Source organism: Ptychodera flava, chromosome 22 (genome assembly GCF_041260155.1).
Source record: "Ptychodera flava strain L36383 chromosome 22, AS_Pfla_20210202, whole genome shotgun sequence".
NCBI lineage: Eukaryota > Metazoa > Hemichordata > Enteropneusta > Ptychoderidae > Ptychodera > Ptychodera flava.
In genome coordinates, this window is record NC_091949.1 from 11,943,140 (window position 1) to 11,953,753 (window position 10,614).

The window sequence follows — 10,614 nt, forward strand, 5'->3', positions numbered from 1 at the left end:
CTTAAATAATGTAGGTTATCCGACTAAAATGAGAGAGTAACAGTGAAAGTTATAAAGGAGAGTATTAAGTATCTTGCATTTCTTCAACAAGGCTCTGGGAGTTGGGTCAAGGTATTCGAAAGGTGATTGCATGCATGATGACAGCTCAGTTCTTCACCAGTTGTCAGCCAGAAGGACGAGAAAATGGATGTACCGATGACATCTAAGTTTAAGAACAATGAATCAGCATTGGTAGAGTCCATTTTTTGCAGGTATCGATTATCTTGTTCACAAAATATTGGCTGAAACTCGATGCATGCATGAACATGTACTGTAGTGTGGTCTGGAAAGCAATCTTTTGCTTTCAACATTAATGTATGTGGAATACTGATCTCAGGTTATCTGAGTTATTGTTGGACATAAAGTATGGTTTCTCTGCTGACAAGCCATCGTGACTGTCAGGAGGCAAAGGCAGAAAGAGAATGTTACTGTTTGAGGTCAATTGAAATGATCTATATATAGTCTTTCATTGTTTACTGAATTTACACATCAGCATGGCATGTTAATGTGTTGACAAATCTGGTAAAAATACAGCCAGCAGTAAAGGGTTGGCTATCTTTTGTTGCCAGGGAGGTTGTCATGAAAAAGCTGTTGTGTAAAGGTCAGTTAGGGTCATATTGGTTCTGCTGATACATGCTCTTCTATTTATATGCTAATCAGATTTCTGTAGTTTGTCAGTGGAAGATTAGAGAGCCGCTTGTGCTATTCCTAAATTTGGTCATTTTGATACGTAAGAATTAGTCGAACACGAAGAGTTCAGGTAAGTTTCAAAATGTACATTACGTATTTCACATCCAAGGTTTGAGTTTTCAATATGTGTCACTGAAAGTAGAGAAATATGCGGTCTTTTGAAGGTCACGTATGGTATGGGAGGACAGTGTACATTTGCATATTAGTTGAACAGTACCATATGCTTGTGTTTGGTGTTACTGTTATACTGCAACTTTCCTGTAAAAACAAACAGTCATTCTACATTTGCAAGAGGTACAAGTTCAACCAGTAATTTTATGAGTGTTTCAACAATATTACAGCATAGTGCAACTGTTATGGGAAAGACACACCCAATCACCAGTCACACATACATGTAGATAGGGAAATGATACATTACTAAAACATGATTAAGATTTTCAACATATCTGGCACTAATATCATTGCGTTGGAAAAAATTTACAGAAGTAATGTTAAAAACACAGATTTAAGTATATTTACTGTCATACTGGCATGTAGGTATGCAGATTTTGACATGCATGGTACCAGGAAATTAATTGCAAGAAAAATGAACAAAACTGACCTAAATGCATGTCATAGAGACATAAAACACAAAAACATTGCTAGTACAATTGAGGTTTTCAACATATTTTATAAAAGTTCAAAAGCACATGATGTGGGTAACTGAACTACTGTGTCATCTCAGATACTGATTTCAGTTGATAGGTATACAAGTAGGTACCACGAAATGACTGAAATAAGTAACCAAAATCTCTCATACTACAGACCTTAATTAATGCATGCCATGCTGATAGAGAAATATTCAGCATAGCATGAAAAGTTGTTGAGCCAAATGAACTGTAAGATATTCACACAGACACCTGCCACACAATTTATACATGAATCATTTTTGTTTGTCATTTTCAGTGAACTCTGACCAAATACAGTCATGGCTTCATCATTAGACCCCAGAGAAAGACTGCTGACTGACATTGATAACAAGGTATTGCTGTGTGCAATTTGTATGGAACGTTTTAAGTCACCGAAAATACTGCCTTGTCATCACACATTTTGTGAACATTGTCTCACAAAATGGGTCAAAGCAAACAATGGTCAGCTGATATGTCCCACCTGCAAGAATCAATGGCCTTTACCCTCTGGAGGGGTACCAGCTATCACCAACAATCGATTCTTAATGACCTTTTGGAGGTTATCAGCAGCAATGTCCCTCCTCAAAGGATCCGTACTACAGTGTGTGAAGGGTGTAAGAAACCGGCCAAGTACTGGTGTGGTGACTGTGATGGACAGTTCTACTGCAATGCCTGCATACAGTCTCATAAAGTAGTGAGAATCTTGCAAGATCATGAACCATGACAATTGCAGAATACAATGAGAATATGTCAACACAGCACTTCAGAATGAATCAGCCAAGATTCTGTGGTAATAACTGTAGTACGTACTAAATTAGAATCTACTGTGATACATGTCAAATACTACTATGTCATTAATGTATTGTTTTGACTACTCATCACCAGATCATAAGATGTTATCACTAAGAGTCAGCACTGGAGAAGTATATGCCAGATATGATAGCAAATAACTCACTGAAAATTGCTCAGAAAGTTTGTTATTTTAAAGTCAGAAAGGACAGAGCACATGGTGTTCGACAAGACCTGGATGTCAACAGGTGTAGAGCTGAATAACAAATTAATATGCTCTGTGAAAAATTACTTGATAAAATTAAAATGCAACAAATGAAAATGGTGGGTCAAGTTGATAATATAAACTTCCTTCTTATTACAGTTAAAACTGATATTTGAGTGCTTTTTTCAATAGGTAGCAGTAACACAAGATTTCTGTCAGTTTTTTTTTCAATACTTGAGCAAGATTTTATTGCTAGAGGTGAACAGGACTCAATGAGGATAATTAAATACGACATGCGCAGTTCTTAAAAAGCACCTGAAGCTACAAATATGTTGTAGGAATTGACTATATTAATATCTGCAGATAAACCAATAAAATCTGACGTACGGAGGAAAGATGGAGATAGGGTGGAGCCAATCACTCACAATCAACTTCTGGTGCAAAGGGAAGAGAGACGTACGACTAAACAAACTGGTAACAATGGACTTAAAGTGATTGGAGGACGAGAACTTGGTGATAAAAAGAAACAGACACAGCCTGAACCCCTTGTAGTACGAGCCAAACATCGTCAGCCAACAAAAGAAGTCCTGGTTACAAAGAGAGAAACAAAGGCTACTGAAACCAAGCAGTCAAATCTCAGGCCGTGTGTGATGAAAGGTCCCTCAGGTAAGTGTACTGGACGATTTTTACATTCAACACAAATGCTGATACTCTGACTGGATTTTTCACATATGGTGATCTGAAAAGGCTTAGAAGTTTGAATTCATACAGATAAAATTGAACAGATTGAAAAAGAAGTGACATTTCTCACTTAATGTTATGCTCAGCTTATTTGATTAGTAAGTTACATTTGTTGTTCTGCTGTGTATAACAATTCTAAAATTTTAGTTGACAGCACCGCTACATGTTCTCTGTATGAAGAGAGCACCTAACTGGAAATTTATTGAAACAGATTAGTTTTTAGCTCATATTTGGTTTTATATATAAATACCAAAAAGAGCTTATATGATGAGTCTGAGTGGCGTCTGTATGTCTGTATATTTGTGGGTATGTATGTGCGGATGTATGTACGCCACACACAAAGGCTCCCATACTGCCAAAGCTACCGTCTCAGTATTTGGTGTACAGGTAGATGTAGGGGTTGAGATGTAAATTTGTTCAAATGAACACATCAGTGTCAAAAATGTGCAAATGAGGTAAGAAAAAGGGAAATATTGCAAGTGTGCAGGAGTGGTGGCAGTGAACTGAATCAGCCCACACATCTGAATAAGAGGATTTTGACCTTTAATCTATTTGTATGCAGGGTACCTATTATGTTTTGGAGTGGTAGCAGTAACTGAAACAGCTAATTTGTCATATCCTGTCATTGTTTATGAACTGTGACATATTAACAGATCTGCTGAAACCATGGATGTCTATTTTTGTACATCCATGGGTGAAAAATTCTCTGCTATGCATGTTGCTAAAGTTGACCTTTAAGACAGTACCTAAAGTTTCAGACCTTATTTACTTTTGTCATTCTTAATTTTCTGGTTTAAATATTTCTTGTTGTTTTTCTGGTTGTACTGTGCAGAAATTGTCATAACATCAACGTATAATTTTCCTGCACTGAACAGATAGAAATAACACTTATTGTTGATCTTTGGTATGTACCAATTTGATCAAATTTGAGCGACATATATATCGAAGTATATAGATGTCCTCGTGTACCAGAAGATCACGGACAGTGGTCAATGCTAGGCAGAGCGTTATAAATAAACAAATTACTTCAAGTCCAAAGTAATGAAATCTATTGCTTAAGTTTCATGCATATCCTGCAATCCTCAGATAGAAGTAAAAGGATTCCTAGTTGACACTCTTATACATATATGAATGTGATGAAATCATTCTATTTGTAGGTGTTTAAATTTGATAAATAACATTTGTTTTGGTGGGGACATTTTGAACCACTCAGAACGTTTGTTTACAATGACAAAGTCTTTGACATTTCGTGGTCAATCATTAAAGCATCGAGCTACTATATATATAGCATAGGCAAGTGATGTAATCTTTGTATATCAGAAAAACTGCACATTATCAATACTGACAAATCTACACTGTTAAATCTATCCTTCATTGAGACTGATGTATATTTGCTAGGGTTGGGGAATATTGGTGAATGATCTGGGAACTAAGGTAACAAATCTGTTGTCCCCTAATCAGATAAACATAGACTTACCACTTGAGGGGAACCATGGTAACGTTCACTTGCTAACCACCTCAAGTGCATAATACTTATCATCCTGAAAGTATCAGGGGAAAATTATAATTGACTGGCACATCAATACAGATGTCATTTAATGATATCTTAAGCCCTGATGGCAGTTTTGTTAATTGAGACTCTCTCACAGCTAGCCCCTTCGTTCGCTATGCATGTATGCACCCTCTACGGTCATTCTAACAAGCGACCCTCACCGAGCCAGCTGTGCTATATAGCATAGCGAAACTGGGGACTAGTGTTGACTAAGGTGTAGCCAGCGAGGGGCTGTGAGAGAGTCTATTTCGTTGACTGAAGATATATGGCAGAAGGGCCAAAGTGTCCCAGAATCTGTATGCCGTACAACCGAGACCTTTGCTGTTTCTAAATAATATGCAAGAAATGTAGGGACCATCCAGCACATGATCATGCATCATATTAGGACCTTTCAGCAAAATGAAGAGAATAATTTAATTAATACAAAATCCATTGTTTCCCATATTAAAAATGGCCAGTAGAAAAAAAATTAGAAGATTAAAGATATCTTGTTACCATGGCAAAAAATTTGTAATACATTACAAACATACAAAAATGAAGATGTAAAATTCTCCCTGCTCCACTGGTGTTATGGTGTTGATTGAAGGAAGACTTACTTTATTTGTCACAAGGGAAGCTAATAAATTTATATTTTAAAACTAGACAGCATACCAGGAAAGATATTATTGATGATTATTTTGAACAAGTCATCATTGATGACACAGTCCCCACTTGTTCATGGGTAGTACTTGTTTACAGGTCCTCAGAGAGGATAGAATCCTCTTCATTAGGTCTGTGATAAAACACTTTTGAATAAATTCGCTTGATACATGTCTGAGCTGTAGTTCAGGACATGAAAAAATCGTAATAAAATGGCCACATGGCGGCCTTATTGGATCGTATCACAGAACAAATCTATGTGCATATGTATGACAGACATCCAGCTCTATGGGTTTGCTCAGAATTAGATATACGCATAATTAATGAGGTACAGTATGAAGCATCATAAGGTCTCCCATCATACCATATATGAAGGGTGTACCACTTGTGGTTACTGAGTTATGGACAAACATGTATATTTGAGGTCAAAGGTCATCGAGGTCATGTGACATTTTGTCAAAAAAATTGTATTGCTAAGTTATCCCTATATACCAAAAATCAGACCTCTAGCTCTATTGGCTCGCTCAAAATTAGATATGCACATAATTAATAAGGTGCAATATGTGGCATCATAAGGTGTCCCATCATACCATATATGAAGGGTGTACCACTTGTGGTTACTGAGTTATGGACAAATATGTATATTTGAGGTCAAAGGTCACCGAGGTCACGTGACATTTTGTCAAAAAAATTGTATTGCTAAGTTATCTCTATATACCAAAAATCTGACCTCTAGCTCTATTGGCTCGCTCAAAATTAGATATGCACATAATTAATGAGGTACAATATGTGGCGTCATAGAGTGTCCCATCATACCATACATGAAGGTAGTAGCACTTGTGGTTACTGAGTTATGGACAAATATGTATATTGAGGTCAAAGGTCACCAAGGTCACATTACATTTTGTCAAAAAAAATTGTATTGCTAAGTTATCCCTGTACCAAAATCAGACCTCTAGCTCTATTGGCTCGCTCAAAATTAGATATGCACATAATTAATGAGGTACAATATGTGGCGTCATAGAGTGTCCCATCATACCATACATGAAGGTAGTAGCACTTGTGGTTACTGAGTTATGGACAAATATGTATATTTGAGGTCAAAGGTCACCGAGGTCACGTGACATTTTGTCAAAAAAATTGTATTGCTAAGTTATCCCTATATACCAAAAATCAGACCTCTAGCTCTATTGGCTCGCTCAAAATTAGATATACGCATAATTAATGAGGTACAATATGTGGCGTCATAAGCTGTCCCATCATACCATATATGAAGGGTGTAGCACTTGTGGTTACCGAGTTATGGACATATATATATATTTGAGGTCAAAGGTCACCAAGGTCACATGACATTTTGTCAAAATATCTGAGATATCTGCGTGAACGGATGGACTCACAGATGGACTCATGGACGGACATGACCCAATCTATAAGCCCCCTGGACTTCATCTGTGGGGACTAAAAACTGTGTCACTGCATCCTTTTTGCAATATGAATACGATGAGAAACTAAATTTTTATTTTTCTTGGCCTTATACATGGGAGTCTATGGACTGCCTTATACATGGGAGTCTATGGACTGCCTTATACATGGGAGTCTATGGAGACTGCCTTATACATGGGAGTCTATGGAGGTGAAAACTAAAAAGTCCTCTAACACGGCCAAATTGATCGCATTGTGAAACAAATCGACGTGCATCTGTATGGGGTAGGGTACTATCCTTGTGCAAAGTTTGAAAGAAATTGACCTGGGCATCTCTGAGATATCTGTGTGAACGGACGCACACACGCACGCACGCACACACGCACGCACGCACGGACATGACCAAACCTATAAGTCCCCCCCCCCCCGGACGATGTCCGTGGGGACTAAAAATTATTCAAATCCTGTCACGTGATGAATGAATTAATAACAGAGATAAAGTTTGCTGTCATTCATAAATGTTAGTGAAAGAATTTTGACTTGAACACGACTAACAAGAGAGATATAAGTTAATATTGCATTTTCAACTGAAATCTACAAGTGTTGCCATGGCATCATGGCCTTCCTCAATTTAGTGGTTGTAAGCAAAACTCATTGAGTGTATCTATTCCAAAACAAATGAGTTCTAAGTTAGAACAATGGCATTTCTTAGTTTGACAGAGTAAGTTTTATGAATTATACATGAATGTTGTTGCCATAGTAAATAGGCATTTAAATATTAAAATAACAAAAATTAGTGAAGATTAGAATTGACTGTATTAAATTGCCATTGTGCTAGTTTGATATCAATATCTATTCTCAAATTAAAGCTACATCAGCAAACAGCTTAGTGTTATGACATATATTTCAATTTCACTATGTTTATTTGCTTTTGACCTTTGATCTTGCGCAGTCAACTAAAAATATGTAAGGTTAAAATCCAGGACAAACTAGTTTAATGACCAAATAGGTTTAGCCTTCCATAAAACTGTCAGAGATGTGATATTTATGCATAACATGTGTCTTGCAATAAAACCTTTGTTTGAATGTACAGTAAGGGATTGTATTTCTTACATTCTGAGAGAGATAATTTTATGTAGCACAGATATGTATTGTTGCCATGGTAAAGGACAGTAGTGAAATTCAGTAAAGTGAGGATTTACGGTGTGGCTTTGTCATATTGAACTTCGATTTGTATCAATATCTCTGTGTACCGGTACAAACCATCAGCAAACACAGCTTTACACAACTGATTTGTAAGTTTTAACCTTTGACTTCTTTGACCCTGTGGTCAGCTGGAAAAAAATTGAGTCTGACAGGTCAAGGTTCCAATTCCAGACATTCAATAATCCAACACATTTAGCCTTCCACATAAAAATCAAAGAAATGTACCAACAGTACATGTAAATGCAAACATGCCATTTCTATTCTCGGTCTAGCATGATGAAAAAGCACGGCAACTGTTACGAAACACAAATTTACATTGTTGCCATGGCAAAAGGACATTAAAATTGGAATTACAAAGATAAGTAAAATTGAGCATTTACCTTGTTGAATATCCCTTTTCATGCACTTTGATTTGTTTTAATATCTCTTCTCACTTTCAAGCTGTCTTTGTGAGAACAGTTTATTACATGGCAAATGTATTGACATTCCACTCCGATGTCTGATGTGCATGTTTTAACCTTTGACCTTACAGATGGCTGGTCAAAATTCAAACTCGAGGGTCAAGGCCCTAGTCCGGGACAGAAGTTCAACGATCCATGTGGTTTAACATTTCATAATGACAAACTTCTGGTGTGTGACAAAGGCAACAACGTTGTTCAGATACTGAACAAAGAATACACATGTGAAAAGGTCCTGGGAAGTTTCAGCCGTCTGTTGGTCAAACCATTCCAGCCAGTGTCTGTAGCAGTCTCTCAAGACAACAACTACAACATCCTTGATGACAATAATTGCAAATTATTGTTGCAATCAAAATAATAAAGTTATAAGAATAATTACTTTACCGAGAAAAACAGATCCCAGGTGCATAGCTCTCTCGAGAGAATTTGTTCTGGTCACTGATGTCAAATATCATAGGTTACTTAAGTACACCAGGAATGGTCGCTTTGTTCAACAGTTTGGTAGTCTACTAGGTCAAGGCCATTCACGATTCAACCACCCCTACTTTGTCGCTGTCAACAGTAGGGATGTCATCATGGTGTCTGACTGTAACTGGACACGCATCAAGTGTTTGATAGTCAGTTCAATTTCCTGTACCAATTCGGTCAGTTCGGTCAAGGCGATAGTCAGCTGTACTTCCCACGCAGCATTGCCGTTGATGGTGCTGACAATGTTTATATTTGTGATTTCGGCAATGATAGGATTTCGATGTGGAGTAGAGATGGAACGTGGAGACGTAATCTATTCCAAGGTAAAGTGAGCTGCCCCTAGTACATTGCAGTCAGCCGGGACAGAATCTGTGTTAGAGGGTTCATGACAAACACATCACAGTATTTTCTAAGTAGCCATAAAACACCAAGATGATGTGTATGTCTGCATTTCATCAAAATATTGCATTTCTGTGAAAGCATTTGGCGCAAAGTAATTTTACGATTATCATTCAAGTGTGACGACGAATGAATCGCGCTGTCTACATCATGTTTATATTCTAAAAAAGCCATCTATTTTTCACATTTAAAAAGACAGATTTTGTAAACATTATTCTATGTTGATGTCCTCTCATGTCTAGAGTAAGTATAAGCCCAAATGATGTTATTTTCTGATAATTTTCACTTAGAAAATTCAAGAACTTTGACAATGGGTGCCTCACAATCAAGTTAGGTTTCGGTATAGACACGCAAGACCCTGCGTGATGCCGTTCTGTGAACCGCTGAAACTAAGTTGAAAGGGTCAAATATTTTGACAAAATATTGAATGAACGATGCATATTTGTGACAGTCGCCTCACTTCTTGGGTACAAATATGACATAGATGAGTTATCTTCAACAGTTTAAAGGTAGAAATATGTACAATTTTGACGTGATCGGTGTCTGAAATACGGAGTACAATATTACTGCTCCCACCTGAACCTAACTCCACTAGATTGGGGCAAATCAACAATTGTGCGTGCAAAATAGAATTTGAAAAAAATACTTGTATATCCGGTGTCAGATGTTTCTTTTGATCTGGGATGACAATATTTCCACTCAATAGTTATAGATTCTGACACTTAGAAAGACATAAATTAGAGAGCCAGCACCGCTGATCAGACTTTATCATGATTTAACACAGCATGTGGCAGGCAGTCTGGCAGGACACAACCCAAGTTCATGGGTAGAGGGCGTTGGTTGTATCAACAGGACTGAACGCGTAAATGCGTGCGCGCAAGACAACTGAGAGATGTCATAGAAATTTGAAGCTGTAGCAATTTTCGATAATTTAGTGAATTTCAGTGCGCATTATTTTCATTGAGACTTCCCTTTAAACAATGGTGTGAATAATTCATTCAATTTCCGTCATGACAAATGAAACATGACCTTGTTCACGTTTGTTTGTGATTCGAAACTGGCGTACTGCTAGTTCAAGTTTGTGAAACCACTCTGTGTAACGTTTTGCCAATATTAAAGTAAGCACAAAGCAATCGTCTACATATGACTCGAGAAATGTGATATTTTAGCTAACAATTTTTCAGTAACAATCTTCAAGTCTTGTAAGTTTGCTTTGGAATCTGACGTAGCCTTCAGGGGCTACAGTTAGGTCGAATCGCTCTTTTCAGTCTTTTTGAAGTTGTAAGGTGACTTTTTGTAGCAGACAAGAAGTTTTATTATTTTCAGTACAATAGACAG

The 10,614-nt window shown here is 37.2% G+C and overlaps 1 protein-coding gene across 1 annotated transcript; it reads left to right on the forward strand.

Moving 5' to 3' along the window:
* Nucleotides 1–1,677: 1,677 nt before the first annotated feature.
* Nucleotides 1,678–8,767, forward strand: LOC139123302 (uncharacterized). Its single transcript, XM_070689457.1, has 3 exons — nucleotides 1,678–2,187; nucleotides 2,755–3,057; nucleotides 8,484–8,767. The coding sequence occupies exons 1-3, from the start codon at nucleotides 2,118–2,120 to the stop codon at nucleotides 8,765–8,767; spliced, it is 657 nt and encodes a 218-aa protein (XP_070545558.1). The 5' UTR covers nucleotides 1,678–2,117.
* The last annotated feature ends 1,847 nt before the right edge of the window (nucleotides 8,768–10,614 follow it).

What these genes read in the sequence shown, in the direction of transcription:
- LOC139123302 (XM_070689457.1), top strand. Translation starts at nt 2,118, where the DNA reads ATGACAATTGCAGAATACAATGAGAATATGTCAACACAGCACTTCAGA. An exon ending in GAATCAGCCAAGATTCTGTG is followed by an intron (nt 2,188 to 2,754) that starts GTAATAACTGTA and finishes TAATATCTGCAG; the next exon opens with ATAAACCAATAAAATCTGAC. An exon ending in TGTGATGAAAGGTCCCTCAG is followed by an intron (nt 3,058 to 8,483) that starts GTAAGTGTACTG and finishes TTGACCTTACAG; the next exon opens with ATGGCTGGTCAAAATTCAAA.